This window comes from Eptatretus burgeri, chromosome 2 (genome assembly GCF_056783735.1).
Source record: "Eptatretus burgeri isolate ZD-2024b chromosome 2, Ebu_testis_v1, whole genome shotgun sequence".
Taxonomy (NCBI): Eukaryota; Metazoa; Chordata; class Myxini; order Myxiniformes; family Myxinidae; genus Eptatretus; species Eptatretus burgeri.
Genome location: NC_140962.1, coordinates 142,749,326 through 142,776,825, shown reverse-complemented (window position 1 = coordinate 142,776,825; position 27,500 = coordinate 142,749,326). Strand labels below are relative to the sequence as shown.

At 36.8% G+C, this 27,500-nt stretch overlaps 1 protein-coding gene across 7 annotated transcripts in view; it reads left to right on the top strand.

Moving 5' to 3' along the window:
• The window catches only part of LOC147033385 (FERM domain-containing protein 4A-like), a 213,140-nt gene that overhangs the window by 178,996 nt on the left and 6,644 nt on the right, over positions 1-27,500 (top strand). For all 7 annotated transcript variants that reach the window (XM_085853873.1, XM_085853889.1, XM_085853864.1 and 4 more), the window contains 6 exons: positions 1,797-1,921; positions 2,376-2,486; positions 3,153-3,330; positions 3,555-3,641; positions 3,829-4,159; positions 25,873-26,022. In XM_085853873.1, the coding sequence (XP_085709999.1) occupies positions 1,797-1,921; positions 2,376-2,486; positions 3,153-3,330; positions 3,555-3,641; positions 3,829-4,159; positions 25,873-26,022 (982 nt within the window). The remainder of the gene's footprint in view (positions 1-1,796; positions 1,922-2,375; positions 2,487-3,152; positions 3,331-3,554; positions 3,642-3,828; positions 4,160-25,872; positions 26,023-27,500) is intronic.

Genomic DNA, 27,500 nt, shown 5'->3' with positions numbered 1-27,500 from the left:
AACCCTTCAACAAACAACCATTCCATTCCCCCATCACGATCCACTACCCACCTGCTGTCTTCAAACACTCTGACTTGCCAAGGCAGGGTCTTGCAGCCGTTCCTTGCCGCTTCCAGCAACATTCCTTCCACAAACATTGTAACTCTTGCACGACGGCCTGTGCAACATTGATACTGTTACTCGTCAAGTATAAACCCACGTGGAAGACTGGCTGTGGTTTCCCAGCAGGGGGGCGTTACAGCGTTGATACTGTTACTCGTCGAGTGTGGGCCCGCGTGGAGGAGTGGCTGGGGTTTCCCGGCAGGGACCAAGGCCCCGCCCCAGAAAGGTGAGCCGTTGGACCTGTCCAATCAGAGGCTGACAGCAAAGTGTGTTCACCAAGGCCCCTCCCCGCTGAGGGAGGTCCATAAATTTCTGAGCACTCTCTGAGGCAGCTGGTCTTTTTGAGGTCTTGGGTGGTCTTTTTGGGGTCTTGGAGAGTCTTTTAAAAGTTATTTTGAAGAGTTTTTGGTGGGCGTCTATGCAGTGAACGTGTCTCTGCTGGCCCTCTACGAGGAAGGGAAGAGCTACCCCGACCCCTCTCCGTGGACCCCAGCCATTCAGCACCCGAGCTCCACCATGAACCTCGAGTCCCACACGTGTGACTGGGGACCAAACCAGTGACCATTGTCAGGTGCCACATCGTGGAGCACGCCATTCCTCCGACGGTCAGGTACACCACCGAACTCTGGCCCCCAGCTTGTCTCTCTTCACGGCTGCGAGGGTCCAATAAAGACTCTGGGTTTCTGTTAATTTTGTGTGTCTGCGAGTGGGCCCGTCTTTAAGTAGAACTGAATCAGTGTTTTTTGATCATTGTAAATACTTCTTGCATATTCGTGTTAAGTCTTGTTTTGTGTCTTCATTTACTGTAAATAAAACTTGTTAGAAATTCCCCCAGTTCGTTTCCGTCCCTTTTTGCATTGGTCCAGCGTGTTTCGGATCTGAGTTTAGCCGGGTTTTTATAGCCGATAATCCGTTCATTCCAGCCGGCACGGCTTTGGCAGTTTCTGCTCGGCTGCACCCGAACCGGAGATGGTAGTCAGTAGTTGGAACTTTACCACAGTCGGTAGAGTGACCCGGTTCGAGCAAGACGTGCCGATGGCGTGGTTTCCCCGATAGTCAAAATCACGTAGTTAATTAGGTAAATTGGTTATAGACAAATAGACCCTACGCTACGCGGTTGAAATATTGGCGATCACGGTCAGTTAAACGACCCACCGGCTCGTGGAGTTATCCGAGCGATGGCCGATAATTCCTGGGAGTTTGGTGGAAGACGACGCAAATCTCCTCTAGTATGCGGGACTCCCCGGTATGTATGTATGTATGTATATATATATATATATATATATATATATGTATATATATATATATATATATATATATATATGTACATATAACATGCGCGCGCACGCACACGCACGCACACACAGTACTGTATGTGCTTTGTACTCTTTTTGACTCTCGTGAATATCTTGTTTGTATAACTTTTTTTTAACTCCCCACATTTCACATGGATTTGCAGTAACTCAGATCAAAGCTTCTCTTATACTTGGGACATATCAATAAAACATCAAGTTCAACTCTTAAACGTTATTCTGTTAACCTGTTTTTGATTTGCCACCTGATAAATCTGGAGCAATACAATTTGAATCGATCTAAATGTATCCAGCATGACCCTCAGAAATGCCTCTGTTAAGATGTTTTGTTATTAACTCCACACTTAGTCCTTCCCAAAACTTTCCTGATTCATCATCCAGGTTCTGTGGAGTTGGAGGGGCAGCAAGCCACTGAGCTGAAGAGACTTCAGGCTCGGCAACGTTCGTTGGAGGATGAGCTGAATGCCCGAATTACCGATCTGCGACTGCTTTGCCTTCAGGAAGCTGTAAGCTTTCTCTGACCTTTGATAATAACAAGTAAACAAGTCAGAGTTATCTCGTCTCTCTGTGCCTTTTCATCCAATTACCAAGTAATCCCACTTATGAGCAGAGCTCATTGAAGTTAGTTATGTGAACACATCTTCAGGATCCTTTCATGGGAAGAAAACATTTTTGTTTTCCCAGGGTTTCTGCTGACACAAATCCAGAAAAGCCAGGTCTTGCTGACTAGGTGTGGACGAGTTAGTGTTTTACACATATTTTTTTGACAAATGGCAACATCTCGCATCAGCCGAGTGTTAAAGTAACAGTAGATACTAGTTTGTCCGTTAACAGACTGTGTGAGATTTGCAACGACAACTATAATATGACCTTGTGTGGAACATTTCTCAACAATGACCTCCACTGGGGGCCACATGATATCTCTATCTCCCCATCCTCTGCCTGCTTTGTCGTGATCAGAATGTCACCGGGCACTTACCGAAGGAATATCCCTTGAAGCCCGGTGAGCAAATGCCTCAAGTTCAGCGGAGAATGGTTCCCATCCAGCAGCAAAGAATGGTGTCTACACAGGTACGCGACATGCCCCAATTCGTGTTTTCTGGTGTCGTGCTGGTGTAATCATGCCCTTTATTATTCCATGATCCAGGGATATGATCTCTGTGCTATGTTTGTTATGTTTACTGGGGACGAGTGCTGTGCGAGGAGAGTTGCATTTTTAATTGTATATTGTGTGAAATGGGTACTCGTGAAGCTTTGGCTTGCATTGCAAGTTGTGCTGGGACCACTTGTCACATTTGGTAATGTATTAACACAGTGTAGTGTAACACTAAGTGATTGTAAAAGAACACTAGTATAAAATAGGTGCTGTTTGGGTTCGATATCATAGAATGAAGAGATAGTCTTGCTGATAAAGGCTCGTGTCAATCTGCATCGGCGGACAGGTAGAACAATCGGTTAACTCAACGGGAGGTTTACTGCCCGAAACGTAAGCTTCTCCTTGCTTCCCACGGCGGTTAGCACACTTCAATCAACGTCCTGTTGATTTCCTCAATTATCGAGGATATCAAGCTGGCAGGATAGCTCAGAGAGCGACTGCACTCACCTTTGAGTGATCTGATCTGATTGTGACTCCAAACATGACCACAAACTATAACCCAGCATTGCATCAATGAGCATTTTTGTTGACATTGTAGAAAGACTTTTTGTAGTTGTTGTTGTGCAAATTTCCAATTGCAGCTGCAAGCATTCCAAGAAGCTCACCAACAGATGGTCCATCCGTGTGCGGGTCCAGATGCTTTTCATCACCGAGATCACGCCATCCATAACCACCAAGCCATTGAGAACATTCACACCCCCCTGCAAAGGCGTGCGACCGTGTCCCTCAGGAACACCCCATCAACATTCGCTGCTGAAGGTATATTCACATGGATACGAAGAAAATAATTTTATATTTCCACAAAAAAGATGGTTACATCTTTCATTGTAAGTGCCTCAAATTTTGTGATGTTTTTTTTTTTTGGGGGGGGGGGATTAGGCCCAAAATTAATTGTTCATAAAATAATAACACTTGTCAGTGTGATAGTTTGATACCTGAACATATTTATTTTCTTTTTCCTTTTGTTGTTAAATGATTGACAGATTATGCAAACCAGTCCTTGCTCTCGAATGGTAAAGGGCATTTTGAAGATGGTTCTTTCGTGGATGGGATCGTTTTGCGGAATTCCGGTGAGATTCCCGGTGGTAAATGTGCAATGGGGCTTGCTGCGTGACGGAACAGTTCACAAAACGACAAAAATGCCTTTTCACGGTGTTACCCATTATTAATTATTTTCCTTTTATTTGTACATTCATACATGCTCATTGTTTGTTTGTTTTTTTGTAAAGAATTTATTTATTTATTCCCTGTCCCAAGGATATCAGCCCGAAGACGTGCTTCCCTCACCGCCACCTTCTCCACGCATGTACGTCGATCCAATCTCAGTGTACCCCCCCTACATGAGCACGACAGGACAATTCCACTTCCACAACCATCCGATGCCTCAGTGCATCCCAATGTTGTGTCCGTCGTTGCAAAACCGACCAGTGACGCTGGAGGGCACACAGATCCACAGGACGCCATCTCAGATGCGCAACGATATGGAGAACTACGACAGCTCCCCCATTAAGCCTCGAGCTTGGACTGAATCCTCTCTGGACAAGCCCTACGAGAAACCCAAGAAGAACAAGGGAGTGAACCAGAGCGGGTAAGATTCTTCAACTTGCACTCACAAGGCTATATGAACCGATTTGCTTCGACACACGTTCTTGCCGGTTCTTCGTGCAATTAAACTGGCGTCCGTGTAAGTTGAACTGGAATCGCCATCAAAATCTGCACCGACAGACATTAACAGATGGAACTCCAGTCCTTGGAGTTCACATCAAGCAAATTTTCAAATTGTAGAAGTTTTTGCTCATCGAAGAGTTAATTTTTTTTCTTAATCATGGATTATATATATATATATATATATATATATATATATATATATATATATATATATATATATATATATATATATATATATATATATATATATATATATATACATGTACTGTACTTCTAAATTATAATATGGCATTTCAGGAGGATGTTTAGTTAACTCAACATTTCTAACAATATCATGGTCTGGCATCATGGCATTCAATCCAAGTAAATATCACATTTCAAATTGTCTCTCGAGAAGGAAAGTTGACAAACTCATCTGTGTTTATCTTCTGAGATCAACCACTGGGCAGGTACAGCACAATGGTTGCCAACCAATGGTTGTGCGTGTTCTATATTTTTGAAATTCTGAGCATCAACTAAGGAAGCAGCACTTACCATTTTTTTAAGTCTTTGGTATGACTCGGCTGGGGATTGAACCACTGACCTCCCAGACTCAGAGCAGACGCTCTAACTATTACACCCCCGAGTCTGGTTAAAAGAGTTCAACAACTCTCTTGACCCACAATCACTCTCGGAGCCTTCCAAAATCAGTGCTGCGTTTTGCAACTCTAAAGGCAACCTTATCATCAATGCACACATTGTTTAAAATGGTGCTTGCCAGGTATGTGAACCTGTGCGTGTTCATCAATGGTGATAGCAGGTGGAATATATGTTTTGGCTGAGGCTGGTAGAAATGTCACCTCTGTGTCGTTGGGGCCTATTGGGAAGGCAAATTTCCTGCACTCGTCAGATCTCTGATAACCTTGTCAAAGGCATTTATGAGGTCAACACGTAATGGAGATCAACGTTCCTGAAGCTGTCAAACAGCAAAGGTCATGCCGGTGGTACATCAACCTTTCCCGAATCTACATTGCCTGTCAAGAAGAGATTTCTCAGCAATGTGGCAGATGTAATGGGTCAATAAGACCCTAACAAGAACTTTTCCTCCAGTAACGAGGAGGGAAATACCTCTGTGATTGTCAAGCGCACTTATCAGTTGCTTTTTAACTCGATGAAGTGTGTGATGGATGCATCTGTAAATTATGGTCGGATTCCTTCCTTGTGCCAGAAACATTTGCTGGTAAGATTTAGACCAAGACTCTGATGGGTGATTTCTTCCAGCTTTGTATGTTTCTCCAGGAATACCATCGGAGCCATGTGCTTTCCCACTAGAAAGGACATTTATTGCGTTACAGGTTTTGGGCGATGGTAGATTCTTCGCTAGAACCTCTTTTATAGGAAGTTGGGGGACATTCCTACAGACTCTCGAGCCTCATAATTTATGCTGGACTCGTGGTTCAAGAAGTTCTTCAAGTATTCGGCCAACCAATCTTAAGATTTCAATTTTGTCGTTCGTTGAGTGGTTTCATCGGCGCCCATAATATATGACGAGCCATCAGACTACGGAGCATAAACTGTTCATAAAACCTCATAAATCCTCCTTATGTCCATTTTGTCAGCACGCATTCCAAGTATTTCATCTGCTTTATTACTCAGCCATCTGTTACATACAGTTCTCGAGTTTGCTTGAAGTTTGGTCTATTTCTTGTAGTGAGCAGCCTTTTTATGCTGATCATTGCTGACTCAACAAAGTGAGATATGGGGTGTTCGTCTTATGCAGAAGTTTCATTTAGCTCTCCATCATGTTCCTGAAAACGGTCCTGGTTGATTTCTGTCTCTGGGCAACATTGTGCATGGAATCCCTGAATGACTTCCATTCATCTTCATTGCTGCCAGATACTGGCTTACGATGTTCCTCGATCGCGTTACACATCTGGAGGTTTACTCCAAAACTTTGAAGTTTGGGTTAGGGTTAGTGATTGTAACAATTGAGCGAGGGAACGTGTGCACTCCCTCCAACTGAGGTTGTTTTACATACGCTTAGCTATTTCTCATGCACAGGTTTGAGTGTGGTGACTGTGTAACTATGTTTGTGATCGGTACCTGATCTTGCAACGAGAATAGCAGCTCTCCTGATGACAAATTTAAAAGTTGATATTGACTGCTCAATTTGCAAGGGGATATAGGAATGATGTAAGAGCAGAGAAACAGAGGAACGTCAAGCACAGACTCAAGGAATTTGCATGTACATGGGACTTCAAGCTGGCAATGGGACTTCAATGGGAATCCGCAGACAAGATAAGAAACGTAGTCCTTTTGCTTTTGTTAAATATGGAAATTTGCACAAAAACAAAACAGACAAAAAACTGCCATTTATCACAGACTAACAGGAAAGCAATAATAACTTAAGTGCTCCATTGATACTGGAATTTGGATTTATCAAAGGCTACATGGATTTAGAAATATGATGTCCTGCCATCCATCCTTGGTGTACATACGACACACTTCGTTCGCACTCTTTGTGTTGCGTCAAACGACCGGCCAAGGACATCAACGCTTGCACCGCTGCGTGAACCATCCATCACTGGGATGACGTCAGAATGCACACAGTTGTTCTTGGTCTAAAACAAACTCGCTCCAGACTCTGGTTTAGTCTGATTTATCTCGATTTTATTTATTTATTGTTCTCATGGCAACTCTGATTGCCCAATGAGGATTTCTATTTTACCCTCGTGTACTATTTTACCCCCTTTATTTTCCAGCTCTAATTGTCTGGCCACTGTCCTAAGTTGAATAGCTCTCCTAGAGAATAGGTAGGTCCTCATTAGATTTGATACAACCATTATGCAAAAATCGTGCACACTCGCATTGCACGCTCCCTCGTTATCTCTCAGAAGGTTGTTAATCAGGATAATGCAAAATTAAATTTATCTCAATTCTTGTTTTATTTTCTCAATTTCGTTCCATCTTCCTCGCCTCTTTTTCTCTTTTCCTGTCTTGCTTTGTTTCTTAAGCTAAGATTATGATATACATGAAACATCTTCTTTCCCATGTTCGTCCTTTCCCTTGTTTATTGTGTACATCTGTGGCCTCAGTGCCAGAGTGCTGCCTTTTACCCTCTGTCATGTCGCTCTTCCATGACACTCTGTATAGTATGTTGAGAAAAGACCCAATGCAGTTAATGGTCATACCTGTGCTGAGCTTCAATGGTAACAAGTACAGAGTATCACCAGTGTACCTTTGTATTTCAAAAGTGATCCATCCATATGTATGCAACAGGCCCGTCATAGTTCAATCAGACTCGTCATACCTTCCCAACTCATGTGACTTGACGAGAGACTCAGGAGGCCGAAGCCGACAGGACCAGCAGTACTCGAATCTTTATAAACTAGAGAGTTCATAGAATATTTACCCCACACAGTGTTCAAATATATGATTCAATTGAAATAAAATAATGATTTTAAAAGTCGTATTAAAAAATTCAAGAGGTTTAGCACCGTTGGTGCAGTAGTAGGGTAAGAATACTGATTCTGGCTCACTTTTCCCCATGTAAATGAATGGGGGATTTTCAGCGATTTATATTTTTTTTCCCTAAAAATAAACCCCCCTTTTTATCCCAAGGTATATTTATTTGTCTCCCCTTTTAACTTGGAGGTTGAAGCTCATTGAATTGAACACCTGGGGGTTGAACAGCTCACTCATTGAACCTATAAAGATTTGTTCATTCTCAAATTCCTTCAATAGTTTAATTTTCTTTGCACAATAATCCCCATCTAAAATATTGACAAACAAAACATTTGAATCTTTATATTTTTTAAGATACCCCTTTTGTGCCATTACGAAATGATAAACTTCTCTTAATGCTCTTGTTTGACCACCTCCTGAGCCACAGGTTATTTTTTGTTAAGCCCCGCCCACTTTTCTTTAAGCCCCGCCCACTTTTGCTAAGCTCCGCCCACTTTTCATAAGGTATTTTTTCTAAGCCACGCCCACTTTTGCTAAGCCCCGCCCACTTTTGCTAAGCTCCGCCCACTTTTCATAAGGTATTTTTTCTAAGCCACGCCCACTTTTGCTAAGCCCCGCCCACTTTTGCTAAGCTCCGCCCACTTTTCATAAGGTATTTTTCTAAGCCACGCCCACTTTTCCTAAGCCCCGCCCACTTTTGCTAAGCTCCGCCCACTTTTCATGAGGTATTTTTTCTAAGCCACGCCCACTTTTCCTAAGCCCCGCCCACTTTTGCTAAGCTCCGCCCACTTTTCATAAGGTATTTTTTCTAAGCCACGCCCACTTTTCCAAAGCTCCGCCTACTTTTGCTAAGCCCCGCCCACTCTTACATCATTTCCAGTTCATCTCTGACTCACAAAGAAATCACTAGAAAATTACAGGATGTTATGGTTTTGAAAAATTTCCCAATGAAGGCTTGCCTAGGCTTGCCCAGGGAATTTCCAAAGGAAACCACACCCACCAGTCTTTCTCTATAAAAGCTTCAAACCCAGGCTCCATTTTAAACATTTGTTCTTGCTGGCAATGGTGTTCTGTGTGCTTGTCTCAAACTCTCTGTCTTCTATGGAACTAAACCTTCAAGTTGATGAACTGGATTCAAACCTCTTATCTATTGAGGTAAGATTTTTTATTTTCCTATTTTCAAACTTTGATTGAAGCATACTCATTTAATAATTAATTAACTTAATTAATACATTATTATTTTCTCTCACAGGAAATTGTATCTGAAAATACTGCTTTTGCTACAACTTGGAGGTAATTGTTGGCTTGGTTGAAGACCTTGAGTGGGATGACTTTGGTGTTCCTTGGAACTCTCTGTCTTCTATGGAACTAAACCTTCAAGTTGATGAACTGGATTCAAACCTCTTATCTATTGAGGTAAGATTTTTTATTTTCCTATTTTCAAACTTTGATTGAAGCATACTCATTTAATAATTAAATAACTTAATTAATACATTATTATTTTCTCTCACAGGAAATTGTGTCTGAAATACGAAATGAAAATACTGCTTTTGCTACAACTTGGGGCGAAATTGTTGGCTTGGTTGAAGACCTTATGAGCGACCAAGACCCACAGAACGAGTTCGTCCTTGATGACCCAACCAAAGAGTTATACCTTGGAGACCAGCAAAATCCTGAAAAAGAGTTTTACAGCAATAGTACTCATTGTGAGTTATCAAGACAATACCCACTGAACAAGTTATACCTTGATGAGCCAGAATACAAGTTTTACCTTGGAGACTCACAAATTTTGAAAAAATCAGTAAATGAGTTCTGCCTTGATGGTTTAAATAACTACCTTGGAGACTCAGGAAAAGGGTTCTGCCAAGATGGTTCTAAATATGGGGCCTACCTTGGAGACTCACAAATTTTGAAAAAATCAGTAAATGAGTTCTGCCTTGATGGTTTAAATAACTACCTTGGAGACTCAGGAAAAGGGTTCTGCCAAGATGGTTCTAAATATGGGGCCTACCTTGGAGACTCACAAATTTTGAAAAAATCAGTAAATGAGTTCTGCCTTGATGGTTTAAATAACTACCTTGGAGACTCAGGAAAAGGGTTCTGCCAAGATGGTTCTAAATATGGGGCCTACCTTGGAGACTCACAAATTTTGAAAAAAATCAGTAAATGAGTTATCCTTAAGAGACTTTGTAAGTTGGTTTTACTTTGAATACTTGAAATGTGGGTTCTGGATTGATAACTCACAATGTGATACATATCTTGGAAACTCAACGGGAATGTGGTTATACCTTGAAGACTTGGAAAGTTGGGTTTATGTTGGACACTTGAAACTTTTTTGGGGGCTTTTATTTATTTATTTATTTATTTATTATTATTATTATTTTATTTATTTATATTTTGGAGACTTTTGGAGTTGCTATCACTCTTTAGGATCTAAACCTATCGATGTAGTTCTTTGTCGGATGGTGCTTGATGAGAGCAAGATCAAGAAAGTTCTGGGAAGAAAGTGCAGGCTTACTCCCCCTTTCTACGTCATCAAACCTGAAAGCCTTAAAAGACAGAATTGGAAGAAGAAAAAAAAAAACGTAAAAATATATATATATATAGGTGGAAATCTCATTTTGAAAAAGACATTGTGTTGGGCGAGGATTGAGTTGGGGTTGAGATTTTGAATGTGAGGGTTGGGGTTGAGATTTTGAATGTGAGGGTTGGGACACACACACACATACACATCAACAAACAAAAGTTAAGCCTTGACTATTCAGTTGAGGATTCTGTGTTTGGGGTTCACAGATCTAAGAACGTCCCCCTTGACACACATTATATACTGTTATACACCTCGGACTTGGCCCTCGAGTGTCCACAACGGTGTATAGTAGGAGGGAGTGAAGCGCCAACCTATTGCTCCCATTGCACACACACACACAAACAAAAGTTAAGCCTTGACTATTCAGTTGAGGATTCTGTGTTTGGGGTTCACAGATCTAAGAACGTCCCCCTTGACACACATTATATACTGTAATACACCTCGGACTTGTCCCTCTAGTGTCCACAAAGGTGTATTATATGCTTAGTTTTGTCTTTTGTAATTCCTGTGAATAAAATGAACCTAAAATCTCTTCCCTTCCAAATCATATATTTTATAAGTCCAAGGAACTGTATCTATTACATCAACAATTTTAAAAAGTTCTTTCGTCCATCGTTCAGTAAAACCCTTTTCAAAATGAGATTTCCACCTATATATTCTTACGATATCACCAACTTTGAACTTAGGTTTTCTGACATTAATCTCTTTTTCATATTTTAATTTTGTAAATGTTTCTGATGGCTTCATATTCGTTGACGTGTGAATCGTGTCATTATACTTATCCACAATATCCTGAATAAAAGATAACCATTGTTGTGAACCGAGTTGTGTGAATTTTTATATAGTCTCTCTTTTAAGGTACGATTAAAACGTTCAACAACAACTGCCTTCCCTTCATTAAAGGTACTGTATAATGTAATACTGTTATTTTTTAAAAAATTCATAAATGTCTTGTTATAAAACTCTCTACCCTCATCAGTCCACAATTTCTTAGGTTTTCTCTTACTTTTATTAAATATCTGTTGAAAAGCTAACACAAGAGTATTACCTGTTTTGTTTTTAAAGGGACAACCCACGCATATCTACTCCTCAAATCAATAACGGTTAAAGCATACTTGTACCCCTTATCATTATTGAGTTCAATCAAATCAGCAGACCAGATATAATCAACTTCCTTGGAATAAACTTTCCTTCTCTGAAACTTTGTGAATATTGGTTTATGTAATTCATCAGCTAATTGCTCTTCAGTCTTAATGGCATCATTAGAGCCTATAAGTTTTTGAATTTCCAAGTCCAAGTTTCAATTTAGCACTAATCATCTTCTTCACGATGAACCTATCAACTTTTTCTCTCAAGGTTGGATTTTGTATCAGAGACAAATTATATAACATTTCTCTATCGGCTTCATGCTTTTCTTCCAACGTTGTGGTATTCCTATAATCAATATCGTGTCTCATGCACACTTCATCAACTCTATTGATTGGTTTACTCCAGGATTTAGGATTGTCTGCCTCATCTAATCTTTTATCCAAGTTTGTGCCTGGACCACAGAAAGAATACCCTGGAAGATGTAATTCCCCTGGTATTCCAGTAGTTGTAAATTTACTTCCTGATAAAAACTTTTGTATATCTCCTCCGAGTTTGTGTTTGGAGATAAATTGATTTTTTGAACCACACACCGAACATATACCTTTTTGTATAACCCTGTTATTTTTACTTTTAATATATGAAATATTTTTAGTATTAGTTTTCTTTTTACATTTGAGACAATAACTCATTTATTTATGAGAAAAATTTCTGCAGAGTGCAAAAACCTTTTTAGTTTCCAACATGCACATTTGAATCTTAATTTTTAAAACATAAAGAATCCTTAGAAATGCCTTCACTCTCTCCTCCATTTATTTAAGAAAAAACTTGAATTAAAATACATGTCTTCTCGATGTCGATAGTCTTGTCGAAAGTATTGCAAATAGACTTTTTAATTCTTTGTATTCCTCCCTGGTGAGATAAGTTAATTTCTTTAATACCTCTATTCTTTTTGAATCTCACTGGTATCCATATTTTTATATGTATTCATTCTCTCTCTTTCCTCCCTCTCTCTCTTCTCTCTTTCCTCCTTCTCTCTCTCCTCCTCCTCCTTTTCCTCCTCTTCCCTCTCTTCTTCAACTCCTTCCTCATCCCTTACTATACTTGAATCGTTTACACCCCATAGAATATTATACATATATTCATCAGGATTTCTTGTTATTCCTGTATCCAAAATAATTTTTTACAACAGGATACCAATAAAATTTCTTTTGAATTTCTAAAAGAGCCTTACCTTTTCTTAACCTTATAATTTTTTCATTATTTAACATTCTAATTAAATCTAAAGTTGTTGGTTTATCAACATCAGCATAATGCCAATCTTTTATTGAAAATACCTCATTCTTATGTTGTAGAACATATTTATTAAAATACCGAATACCCTTTTCTTGAAGGTATGCTTGAACACAGAAATGATAATTTTCTTGAAGCCTTCTTGCTGTCATTTATGTATTAGAAATATATGTTAGAATAATATTATGGCACGAAACACCTCCCCATCTTCCCATAGTTAAATCATTTTGTATTTCCTTACTTATTATATATAATCCTGTTTTTTCTGTTTTCATGAGATAAACAAGGGCAAAACCATTATTATATTTACCCTTATTAAATTCTTTTATTTGTTGTTTACTAATCGTGGCTCCACAAAACTCATTCTCGATACCAAGTGGATAATATTCTTCCTTACGAGACTGATTTAATTGTTCCAGGTCTTCGAGGTTAATTTTAAATGACCAATTATACCCTAAATCATTCATATCATACCCCCATTGTTCTATTCTCATACAAACGATACGCCCTTCTTTATAAAAATTTATTTTAATTCGAACTGTGAATTCTGTATGACCTGGAGATAATATCAACACTTCTGTATCTTTAGAATACACAGCCGTTTTATTTAAGTATATATATTGTGATAAATCGCTTAATCTCACCAAGTCATTCGCGTCAGTCGGGCTTGGATAATTTTTTAATTTATAAGCATTTTTCATGTTAATATTTTTGTTTATATTATATTTATATCGTTCAGCCTGTGCCTTTGTATAATAATTTGATAAATCAATATCCAGTTCTTGAGATACACCAAAGATAGAACCATCTTTACCAACATAAGTCATTTATATTAGATTAAAAATAATATCATAAAATTTTTTATTTTTGTTGAGTTGAAATAACACATATAGACATAATTGACCACAACACTTGGAATTTAATTCTTGGACTTGAAATGTTTGATAAACACCATTCTGTAAGAATTTTATGACTTCAACAGGTGGTGGAAGACCAAAACTATCAAAATAATATTTGTCTTGACTATTAAAAATACAAACCCAATGAGAACCGTTCCCATCATTATCTTCTAAGTTCATAATAATATTCTTTGTATGTTTCGACACATTTGTTAATTCATCTCTCATACAAATAACCACATTATGAATTTTTAATTTCTTACAATATTTGACAAGTTGTAAATTTGATGTTGTATTCTTTCCAAATTCTTTCAACCACTCATCAATGCTCATTTATTTATTAGAAAGATATAATCCATTACCTCTTTTCGTTAATTTTACACCTGCTTGTGCTATAGAAGAAAGCATATCTCCAACTAACAATCTCGCTTTATCAGGCAGACCTTCAAGTTTTTCAGCAAAATCTACAATTACACCACTTCCACTAATTTGTTTCTCCAACTCTTTGTTATGTCTTTCCAATTCTTTTTGAGCCTGGAGTTGAGCCTTCCTTTCGTTGGCAGTTTTGACCGCTGTTGAAATACCACCCGTCAATGCTCCAACCGCACTTAAACCAGCAAATAAAGGAATTAGAAATGGGAGAAATCCTCCACTCGTCTCTCTTATTGAATATTTTTTCAACATTGGTTTTGTCATTTTAATTTTAAGTGAGCCAGTGTCATTCAAGATTTTAACCTGTTCTCTTGTGAGCAAAACATCAATTCTTACTGCTCCTTTTCTCTGAATTGTATTAACGTTAATCGTACAAGGCTTTTGATTTTGAACACAAGATGATAGTTTATGAAGATTGATTTGATTAACATATACCCCAGTTGGTACTTTGCCACTCATTTATTTAACAAAAAAATTATGTGAGACTAATCATCACACCATTATCTGTATTAATCTGCAATTCTGTTTCTTCCAAAAGCAAACAATATGTATCAACTTCTTCACTCTCTCCTCTTTCAATGTATAGGGAAGTATCCACTCGATTAGACTTTATAGTTTCTTTTTGAGCGCTCAGGTCAAACGTATAGATTGTATACAAACTTTTAAATGCTGTCATATCCAAAATAGGTTCTTTATTTCCATTACTTTCACACACCTTTTGGTAAGACTTGTATGCTTCAGCAAAATCATTTTTTTCCCAATTAATTTCCAATCTATCTCGTGGATAAAATGTTCCATCTAGAGAAACGCGAAGTTGTTTCACCTTAGCATTATCACTCAATGCATTATTCTTATCAGTCGCAGTATCACCATCTGGCTTTTTAAAAATCATCCACAGATATCGTGGCTTTCCTTCCAGAACACCCAAATTCCACGTGTAAGTAGTTTGATTGAGTTTAACGTGTTGACATCTTCTTTTGAGGTATGATACACTGAGTGGTTTTTTGAGTTAAGTCTTCGATTCAACATCTCTTCTGTTTTAAGATTAGGAGTATATTCACTGATATACCAACTCATCTCCTCAATTACAAATTTATTCTGATCACCAAAAGCATTACCAACACCAAAAAGCAATCTATTTTCATTATCATTCCTTTGTAGTTGAAATCTAATTTTAAGACCATACAGAACTTTATCATAATCACAAAATCCAAATATACCTTTAAGAGGAACTGCCACAGTAAAACTATTTTCTGCTTTTGTATCATCATTATACATTCCTTTCCTTTGAGTATACCCAGGGTCTGTGTTTGTTCCCGTTGACATATCAGGAATAAAACCTTCGACAGACCCCTTTCCCATTCTATCACTGAATGTATAGAGTGTAAATTTCATCATTTCAGATACAGCAGAGACATAATCAACCGCTTCAACTTCTTGTGTTCCAATATACAATCGCACACTATCAAACATTTTCCAGAAGAAATCATTTACAAGTGTAGCGTTTGTGTTATTCCCAGCCTTAGTGAATTTAAATTTACACAACAAGAAACTTTCGGAGAGATTCAAATAGGTTTGTTGATTATTTATTTCAAAACTTTTTGTACCATTTGTATTCCAGTCTGTTCCAGTTATTGCATTTACCTTGAAGTAATCTTCTTTTTAGTGGAGTTTGAGATAATAATAGTATCATCCAAATCATAGATACTATCAATTGCTTCCATACTTGTATTTATTTAGGAAAAAGATGTTAAAACTTTTGAAACCCTGATCCAAGTATTTGAATTATTTTCTGTCGTTCTTGGGGGACAACTGAGTTTTACCTTTCTTAATTTCTTTTATTGCTTGTAATTTATGAGATTCTTTCTGAGCATCTTTTATACTCTTTACAGCACCTGCTACATTTCCCACAGCAGAAGCAGTTGAACCAATTAGGTCTTTATGTTTAAGAATAGTTGAACCAATACCCATGAGAGTATCAATTATCCCATCTCCTCTAAATTGATGTCCGACACCCCTTTGTCTCTTAGGTTTATAGTATCCTCTACCAAGATACATACCTTCACCCTTGTAGTACGGGGAAAGGAACATCCCATCCCCTGTAATTATTTTATATTTTCCCAACTCGTGCTTCCTCACAATAACCATCGTATTTATTTATTGAAAAACTTCACGTAGGTGAATTCTGATGGATATAACTTCTCCATTAAAAGAGATCACACGATTATCTTGGTCGGTTATCCTAAAATTTACTCTGTGTATGGTTTTTCCTGACACAGGTAGATAAACCAAATTTTTAGGCTCCATATTGAATTTATAACCAATTGGGGTTGAGTATGCGCTGAATGAAAATATTGTATTTGTTTTTAATCCATCATTATAAGCACCATCAATCAAATCACAGTGAATTAACACCGAATTTATTCCTGAGGATATTTGAATGACATTATCACTGTAAAACGTCCCATTAGTTTCAATCTTTTTGAGGAGAAACCTAATAACTCTCTAAATGAATTATCAATTGTGAAATCAACCTTGTAGTTATTTTTAACTTTAATCGTTGATTTTGAAGTATGTTTTTGAATGTTTATAACAATATTTTTTGGTTCATCACCCTGTTCTTTCATAAGACGAGCAATTTCGGAAGATATTTGAGAAATCTCGTATGCTCCGGGTGAGACTGTTATCGTTTTGTATCCACTTCCCGGATTATAACTAAACTTGTCATTTTTCTCGGTTATATTAAATAAGGTATTATAAGTCTCCATGGACAATAAAGATGCCTCATATTCTTTTGTTGTGTCAAGTTGTAGTGGGTATGGGAATGAAGATGTGTGGTCGCTTGTTGTGAAATTAAAACTCAGGATTGTGCTTCTCATCTTATTTAATATGAGTTAAAATGTCTTTATATTGAGATTTATTAATTATTTTCATGTTCATCAACTGGTCTAAAATGGCTGATGCTTCATTAAAACAATTGTTATTTCCAGCCTTCTTACTGCCGAACAACAATAACAGTCTATTAACTAATTGTGATGGGTCATTTGGAAGAAAACTAATACCTGAACCAAGGATACTTAAAGCCTGAATAATGTGTTTCTCCTTCTCATTCTTCCTACTTTTACCAGAAAGAATAACCTTATAATTTAGAGTGTTCAGCAAATCAATATATACTCTATCATCATTATTTTCCATATCCAATGGTTTATCAATATACTTTGATTCATCCCTCACAGTTGAACCTTGTCTTCCATCTTTTGTGAGAAGAAACATTAATCTCGGAGTTAGTTTAACAGGGGTTGAGCAGAACTTAAGAACCTTAATTCATCATTAAATATCAATACCTTTTCTTGAACAAGATGAAATATTGCTGGTTGTTCTGTTGGAATGAGTCCTGCTTTGGTTTTTGAATCCGCTGAATATTCATTGTTTTGAACAGCATTCACAATATAATCAGGGGTTGATTAATCTCTTCCAGTTGTTGAAATAAACCTTCATCATCATATTCTAATTCTCCTAAATGCTCTAATTCTTCCTCCGTCATTTGACTGAAATCTTTTAACATTTGAAGCTTTCTAGGAGTATATTCTACTGTGGGAACTGTGGAAACATCTTTCATTTTTTCTTGGGAAGTCTTTAAAAGTGGTTTAAAAAATTTCTCTTGTTTTTTTCAAATGCTTCTTCGCCCGTTAGTTTCTGTCTGCGTTTCTTCTTTATGTCTTCCTGTTGTTTTACAACTTTTGAAACCAACTCTTGATGTTCCTTAAATCTTCTTGCTCTTTCTTTTGTATCCATTTATTTATTGTAAAATATCATTTAATGAATTGTAAAGATCAACAGGGAAATTTTCCTTTTCTTCATCATTCAAGTAGATGTGTTCAAATAAATCCTTTTCTTTAAATATTTCATCAAATTCTTTATTAACATTAATGCGAGTTGTAATTTCTTCTTCACTAATCCTTGCATCTCTGCTTTTCATACGTTTGTGTTGAGTTTCTTCATCAACATCAAAACCGAATGATAAAATCTTCACTCCGCTCAGATATTTAATAATTTGTCTCGTTCCTTCTGGATTAGTTTCTAATATCCCAACACCACCAGATTTTAGTTTCTTTAACTCACTCTTACAATGTGAATATTTTGTTGTACCAAGAGAAACCTCCTCAAATATTTGTCCTTCATTCCTCAATCGCATATGTTCCTCCACTGAAATATAGTGATAATCTTCACCTTTTACTTCTCCAGGTCTTATTGCTCTAGTTGTTGTTGATACAATGCGTATCACGGGGTGTTTTTTAAGTAAATTTACAATATTCTCATTTGTACTACACAAGAACCTTGATTTATGAAAGTTTTTTCCAGAAGCAGATTTACCCACAAGATTTATAATAATAGTTGTCATTTATATATGTAATTGTTTATAAAACAAAAAATATATCCCTTAATATCTCATCTTGTTTCACAACAATATATTTATATTTTTCAGTCGTGTGCTTCATATAATCCTCAAATTTCTTTTTACTACATAATGTAGAACAATTATCTCTCCAAAAATTATTGATATCTATTGAATTTAACTTGAATAAAATAAAAGTATTAGCATTGTTTCTGATGGAACGACGAGGAAGTTGAAAGTACGATTGACTAAGATAAATACAATTACAAGAAGAATGTCTCCCTCTTGTGTAGTAGCTGTCCATTACCGTTTGGTTTCTCTCATTAACACAATCATCAAAGATAACGAGGTTCTTTTTTGATTTATCCAAATCTTGGGGAGACGGTATATCATCCGTATTATCACTAAGAATACAAGTTATAAGATTTGATTTCTTTTTACATCTCTGTGTATCACAAAATAGTTGAATTATATCTTCAATGTTATAATCATTTAGGTTTTTTTGACGTTTAAATAAACCTATTATATCTTCTTTTTGAAGACCAGCATTAAAACCTTGTGAGAGTAGTTGATACTCTGGTTGAAAACTCGACTTTGTGAAAATTATTAAATTATCATAATCTAAAAAGTTGGGAGTGAGGAGCATTTTTAAAAGTAAGCAGGTTTTTCCACATCCACTTGAACCAACTATGAGACATCTTAATGAATTTGGGAGATTTTTATGGTTGTTAAATTTTATCTTATTTTCCCAAATAGGTAAAAAATCATTCATTTATATATTTGAAAAACAGGTTATTTAATTTATTATTGGCTTTTTAGAAACTCTATATTTTATCCTAAGTTCAGGTTTAATTTCAAGATAATCCATTATTTTATTTATACAATATCTTGTGTTGATATTTCCCTGAAAATTACATCCATGAATAATATACAACAACAATCCTTTGAACATTTCTCTTATACGTTCAGTTTCTTCCCTTGTAAGGAAAGGTGTGTTATCATCCTCATACTTTACATTCATTTCTCTAATCAATCTTGTAAAGTAATTCATTTTTGGTGTAAATCTAAAAGAATTATTTTCCTTTTTATATTTTTTATTATCATTAATTAGAAGATAATCACAGAATATACATTGTTTATAGGCTTTTGACTCTGTGTTTAATCCCCGTCTTTCACACGCAGGACAATTCTCAAATTTGTCATATGGAGAATCAGGAAAGTCTAGCATATTTATAAAGTAAAACTTTACTTAAACTGAAATTCATCTATACTTTCAGTTGTATATTACCATCGATATCGATATACTTTTTTTCATTATCAGATTCAACGACAACATTTTTTATATTAAAGGTAATTTTAAAATTATCGTTAACTACTATTGAACGAAATGTCATTTCACCTGATATATTAACATCCTTTATTTCATCAAGATTTACATCTTTAGGGTTGTTGAAAAAAATACAAATTTCTCCTTGCATATTACAGATGGTCTTATCTTTTCTTTCTAAAGCTTCATCCATAAGGTTTTTGTTCTTTGATACTTTTTCTTGTTTCATTGCTTTTTCTAGTTTTGAATATATTACTAGAAGGAGAGGAGAAACTTTTGTTAGAGATACTTTAATTGATGTTCTACCAGGTATACTAAAAGCCCTTCCACTGAAGGAAATTGAAGAACTCATATTATTTACCATAATAGTTTTTATCCAATAGTTGTTATATTTATCTTTGTTCAATTTTACATCCTTGACATATTTCTCAGTATCTTTAACAGATGAAGAGATTGATTGAAACTTGTCTTTTGTGTCTTGAAACATTGTATTTATTAAGTGAAAAAGTTGGAGGATAAAATGTTTTTAAGCACAGATTCACCTATAAATTAAACGAAATTTTCATCAAGAAAATTTTAGTTCAAGCAAAGTTTTATTCTATAAATATGGTGAATACAACGTACTGCGATGTTTGTAATCACGAATATAAACATTATAGAAAACACCTCCGAACCAACAAACACACATTTAATCTATTTCATCAAATATCTCCTCTTGAGTTGGAAAGAAAACATTGTGATATCTGTTCAAAGGATGTTTTGAAGAGTAGTTATAATCAACATCTTCAATCACAAAAACACAAGAAAAATGAGTTTAAAGTAAAGGGAGACTATTATATTAAAAACACTGATGAGGCATTTAAAGGGCATATAAAAATAAGGATTTTTCAATTTGGAGAACCCGGTCCATCATCAATAGCTGAATCAATTGAAATAGTAAAACCCGATGTTGAAAAATTTATTAAAAAGACATTAAAAGAAATAAAAACTTTAAAGTTTTATATGGGAGTGAAAATGAATATGAAAAGACAAGATGAAGAACAAACTCCTTATATGAGAACAGATCTTCATTTTATAACATCATTTCAAGATTTTTTGAATAGTGGGGTTTATGAAGAACTATCAAGACAAGAGGAGGATGTTGATAATACAGTGGTAGGAAGTGGATTCAATATTAAAAAAATCATCTTTTTAGATATACACATTCTAAAATCAAACCCTCTTAAAGCTTCTTCTTATATTGAATTACCAAAAGAAATAAAACTAAAGAAGGCAGTTGTTAATATTAAGAACAATGATAATAAATGTTTTCTCTGGTCTGTTCTTGCTCACTTACATCCACCAAAATGTAATTCAGAAAGAGTAAAACAATATATGAAATATGAGAATACCTTGGACATTAAAGATTTTAAATTCCCAATGCCATTAACAGATATTCCTAAATTTGAGAAAAAGAATAATCTTTCTATTAATGTATATGGATTAACGGATACAAACAAAGTTCAAATATTAAAAATTTCAAACAACTATAAAAATGAAGAAACACACATTGACCTTTTATATTTTAGTGTTGGAAAGAATTCACATTACACATACATCAATAATTTATCAAGATTAATCTCTTCTCAGGTATTCAGAACAGCAAACAAAATATATCCTTGTAAGCGATGTCTTAATTCATTTCATACAAAAGAACGATTAGAACAACATTCAAAATATTGTAGTAATCATAAATCAGCTGTAATTACAATGCCTAAACCTGGTGAAAAGATTTATTTTGAAGATTATAATAAATCTATCATGCACCCATTTGTGATATACGCTGATTTTGAATGTATCCTTAAAAAGATAAATACTGCTTCTCCTAATCCAAAAGAACCATATACAAATAAATATCAAAAACATATTCCTTGTGGTTTTTGTTATTATATCAAATCATCTGTTGGAGAAAAGTATAACAAACTTGAACATTATCGTGGAAAAAATGCTTCACAAGAGTTTGTAAAACGATTAGAAAAGGATTGTATAAGACTCACTAAATTAATGAAAGAAACAAATGAACCGATGAAATTAACCAAAGAAGAAAAATTAGAATTTAGAATGAACAATATCTGTCATATTTGTGAGGGGGAAATTAAGGAGTTTAAAGTTAGAGACCATTGTCATCTTACTGGTAAATATAGAGGTCCCGCTCATTCCTGTTGTAATCTTAATTATAAATTACCTTCTTTTATTCCAGTCTTTCTTCACAACAGCGCCAACTATGATACACATCTATTTATAAATGAACTTTCAAAAACACCAGGGAATATTTCTGCTATAACAAACACAAGTCAAAAGTATATTTCATTTTCAAAATGATATTCACAAAACCTATAACTCGTATTAGGTTTTTAGATTCTTACAAGTTTATGGGAACACCACTAGCCTACCTCGCATCAAATCTAAGCTCCACAGACTCTTTTCCAAATCTTAATTCATTCTTTCCAAAAGAGGAAATTCTCACTAAAGAGGAAATTCAGATTAAAGATGAAATTCTGATTAAAGAAGGAATTCTTACGAGAGAGGAAATTCAAACAAGGAATGAAATTCAAAGTAAAGAGAAAATTCTTACAAGTAAGGGAATTTATCCTTATGATTATATGGATTCATTTATGAGATTTAAAGAAACACAACTTCCTTCAAAAGAAAGTTTCTATAATAACCTTTATGAAGAAGAGATAAGTGATAAGGAATATAAACACGCACAAGAAATATGGAAAATATTTAAGATAAAGAACCTTGGAGAATATCACGATTTATATCTAAAAACAGATGTTTTATTGTTAGCTGATGTGTTTGAAGCTTTTAGATCACTCTGTCATAATAAAAATTGTTATGGATTAGATCCTGCCCACTATTTCACAGCTCCTGGTTTAGCTTGGAGTGCAATGTTGAAAATGACAAAACAAGATATAGATTTAATCAGTGATGTGGATATGCTTTTGATGATTGAGAAGTCCAAGAGAGGTGGAATATCACAAGTATGTTCAAAAAGATATGCTAAAGCAAATAATAAATATCTCCCAAATTATGATAGTGAAAAAGATAGTAATTATTTGATGTATTTTGATGCTAATAATTTGTATGGATGGGCAATGTCTCAATCTCTACCTTATGGTAAATTAGAGTGGGTGGAAGAAAAGAATTATGAAAAGGCTTTGATGAATATTGTTATTTCTTCTCAAGAGGAATTGAATGACGAAGAAGAAGGTTATTATTTTGAAGTTGATTTGAGGTACCCGAGTGATCTTCATAATAAGCATAAAGATCTTCCTTTTGCATGTGAGAAAGAAACTCCAAAGAAAGAATGGTTAAGTGATTATCATAAAAGTTTTAATATTAAAGGTAAATCAACAGAAAAGTTATTAACAACATTCTATGATAAAGAGGGATATGTTTTGCATCAGAGAAGCTTAAAACAGTTTTTGAGAGAAGGATTGAGAGTAGCTAAAATTCATAGAGTTTTAAAATTTAAACAAAGTCCTTGGGTGAAAAAGTATATTCAATTCAATACAGATATGAGAGCAAATACAAAAGTAAAATTTGAAGGGGACTTTTATAAATTAATGAATAATGCTGTATTTGGAAAGACTATGGAAAATGTTAGAAACAGGCAAAACATTAGATTCGCAACATCTTGGAAAGAAGCTTCGAGATTGATAAATAAACCAAGTTTTGAGAGAGAAGAGGTTTTTTCAGAGAACTTTTCTGCAATTCATATGAAAAAGGAAAGTATTGTAATGGATAAACCAATTTATATTGGAACAGCAGTTCTTGATTTATCAAAGATATTGATGTATGATTATTTGTATAATGACTTAAAGAAAGAGTATGGTGAAAATGTTTCATTGTTGTATATGGATACTGATAGTTTTATCCTAGATATAAAAACTGATGATGTTTATGAAGATATGAAGAAAAATATTGGAGTATATGATACAAGTAATTTCAGCAAGAAGAGTGAGTTATTTTCCAAAAAGAATGAAAAGGTTATTGGTAAGTTTAAGGATGAGTTGGGTGGAAAAGTAATGAGTGAGTTTATTGGATTGAGAGCAAAGGCATATGCTTATAAGTATGGTGAACAGATTGATAAGAGGTTAAAGGGAATAAAGAAATATGTAATAAAGAAATCAATAACTTTTAGAAATTATTATAATTGTTTGATGAATAAGAAAGAAGAATATAGGAAAATGAATACAATAAGAAGTTATAAACATAACATATATAGTGAAGAAGTAAATAAAAAGGCATTAGGAGCCTTTGATGATAAGAGATTTATTTTAGATAATGGAATAGATTGTGTTCCATATGGATATTGTATGATAGAGTGTATAAAATAGATTATGTTTTAACGATGGGAAGATGGGTTAGGGTTTTTAAGGGCTACCGCTGCTTTTTCACAATATATAAATGGTTAAACCAAGTATTAATCAAACTAAAGAGTGGAGAAAATCTCAGTCTTGGTATATAAATGGAAAACATAATGAATGTGAAAAATATCAAATAAGTCTTATTGAAAAAATAACTAAAACAAAGGTAAATAAAACAAATAAGCGAATTAATTTAAAAACTAGTAAGTTAGAGGATGTAAAGAAAAAATGAATATCCTTGAATGGACTGAAAACTTTGATGGTTATCAATTGAACAATGAAAAAACAATTTACTATAATCTCAAAATGATATGTGGCTCAGGAGGTGGCCAGATGAGAGCATTAAGAGAAGTTTATCATTTCGTAATGGCACAAATGGGGTATCTTAAAAAATATAAAGATTCAAATGTTTTGTTTGTCAATATTTTAGATGGGGATTATTGTGCAAAGAAAATTAAACTATTGAAGGAATTTGAGAATGAACAAATCTTTATAGGTTCAATGAGTGAGCTGTTCAACCCTCAGGTGTTCAATTCAATGAGGTTCAACCTCCAAGTTAAAAGGGGAGACAAATAAATATACCTTGGGATAAAAAGGGGATTTATTTTTAGGGAAAAAAAATATAAATCGCTGAAAATCCCCCATTCATTTACATGGGGAAAAGTGAGCCAGAATCAGTATTCTTACCCTACTTGCAGTCTTATCAACCACCTTTTTTCACATGTCCAAGTATGACAAAACTGGAGGTTTTTGAAAGTGGCAAAAGGTGATTTGTGTTCTACAGTGTTCACATATATAATTCAATTGAAATAAAATAAGGATTGTAAAAGTCGTATAAAAAAGAACTTCCGGAAGTTTACCGCCACTGATGCAGTGGATTTTACAGCACCTTGTTTAACACTAGCATAACCCGCATTCTGCGCGTCATGTTGGGGTGGATGTGTTTGAGAAAGGAACTGATGCAGAGTATCAGTATTAATTTTACTTTAATGCAGTAAGTGGAATACGATTTCACTGTTTCAGAACCATTTTATGCACTTTTTTTGTACCATGCACCTCATATGGTCTTTGAGATAATGTAAGCTGAATATCACATTACTCGAGCGCAGAACAAAGTCGAAGATAGCGCGACACGAAACCACAAACTCGGAAATAATATATAAGATGTTGCATTAGTTATTTGTGCCTGTTGTTTGTGTCCTTTATGGCATCCTTAAAAACAGTAAGTTTCCTGTTTGGAATTATTTTCAATTTTGTTTTACTGCCAGGCAGGCAGATACAGTAAAGAAAGTTATCTCAATCGTCTCTGTGCATGTGCGATCGGGACAAATTCAGAGAATAATTTTAAACTACAGGTTTGTTTTCCGATTCATGTTCCGATTCGTGTTTAAAAATATAACATTCAATCGAAATCAAGTTTGTTTGTTTTCTCTATCATAAACTAACGTTTGTGGACGGACGGGTGGACGGATGGACAAACAGAATGTGAACAAATTGCTTATCCCCGCTTTTCGCTTCACATGCACGGGGTCATAAGTCTTTAAAGTTACACCTCAATGAAGTATTTTGTTTGAGTAATTGGAAACTTAATTGCACCCAATCGGTTTAATCATTAGAAAAGGCGATCAAAGCAATAAATGCGATTCAAGAACTGAACTCTTGGAGATGCGACCCAGGCAGTTCTGATTATTCCTGCAGTCGTTGGGCCCTTTTATCAACATTAATTGTGAAAATTCTTTGTTGTTTTATTATCACAGCACAACATCAGAATCTTCATCCTATCCAAGCGGCCTCCAATCTGGCAACTTACAGGACAGCCCCGTGAGAACCCCAACATCACAGGGCAGCTTGGAGTCGACGCTAGATATGAGAGAGTGCGGCATGATGGTACAGGCGTATGCACCCAGGTAAGCACAATGGGAATGTGTTGCTGAGCAAGCTCAGCAAATAAAAGCACAGCCAAATGAATGTAAGGATTTTATTTCCAAGGATTCGATTAATATCTTTCCTGTTAAATCGTCAATTGTTTTGCTGTCACACCACAGTACGTTCATTTCGGTACCCTTATCGATAACATCGTGCAACGCCAATTATTTTTCTCAACCGGAAGTTGAGAAGTATGCCAACCGCTTATTGGGAAGAAAGTGAAGTGACTTTTCAGGTTTGAACCTCTCTCTCTCGCGATCTCTTGAGCTCTCTTGAGCTCTCTTGTGCTCTCTCGCACTCTATCGCACACTCTCAAGCTCTCTCGCGCGCTCTGTCAAGCTCTCTCGAGCTCTCGAGCTCTCTCTCGTGCTCTCTCGCGCGCTCTCGAGCTCTGTCGCGCTCTGTTGAGCGCTCTAGCCCTCTCTCGAGCTCTCTCAAGCTCCCTCGCGCTATCTTGCGCTCTCGCGCTCTCTCGTGCTCTCTCGAGCTCTCTCAAGCTCTCTCGCGCTATGTCGCGTGCTCTCGAGCTCTCTCGAGTTCTCTTGCGTGCTCTCGAGCTCTCTCGAGCTCTCGAGCTCTCTCGAGCTCTCTCTCGCTCTCTGGCGCTCTCTCGCGCGCTCTCGATCTCTCTGGAGCTCTCTTGCGCTCTCTCGCGCGCTCTCTCGCTCCCTCGAGCTCTCTCGCGCGCTCTCGAGCTCCCTCTAGCTCTCTCGCGCTCTCGAGCTCCCTCTAGCTCTCGAGCTCCCTCGAGCTCTCTCGCGTGCTCTCGAGCTCTCTCGCGCGCTCTCGAGCTCCCTCGAGCTCTCTCGCGCGCTCTCGAGCTCCCTCGAGCTCTCTCGCGCGCTCTCGAGCTCCCTCGAGCTCTCTCGCGCGCTCTCGAGCTCCCTCGAGCTCTCTCGCGCGCTCTCGAGCTCCGTCGAGCTCTCTCGCGCGCTCTCGAGCTCCGTCGAGCTCTCTCGCGCACTCTCGAGCTCCCTCGAGCTCTCGCGCGCTCTCTCGAGCTCTCGAGCGCTCTCGCGCTCTCTTGAGCTCTCTCGCGCTCTCTCGCTCTCTCGCGCGCTCTCGCGCTCTCTCGCGCTCTCTCGCTCTCTCGCGCGCTCTCGAGCTCTCTCGCGCACTCTCGCGCGCTCTCGCGCTCTCTCGCGCGCTCTCGAGCTCTCTCGCGCGCTCTCTCGCTCTCTCGCGCTCTCGAGCTCTCTCGCTCTCTCGCGCTCTCTCGCTCTCTCACGCTCCCGAGCTCTCTCGCTCTCTCTCGCGCTCACTCACGCTCTCTCTCGCGCTCTCTCGCGCTCTCTCTCGCTCTCTCTCGTTGTCTCGAGCACACTCGCGCTCTCTCGCATGCTCTCGAGCTCTCTCGTGCGCTCTCGAGCTCTCTCGAGCTCTCTCGCGCTCTCTCAAGCTCACGCGCGCTCTCTCGCTCTCTCGCGCTCTCGAGCTCTCGAGCTCTCTCGGGCGCTCT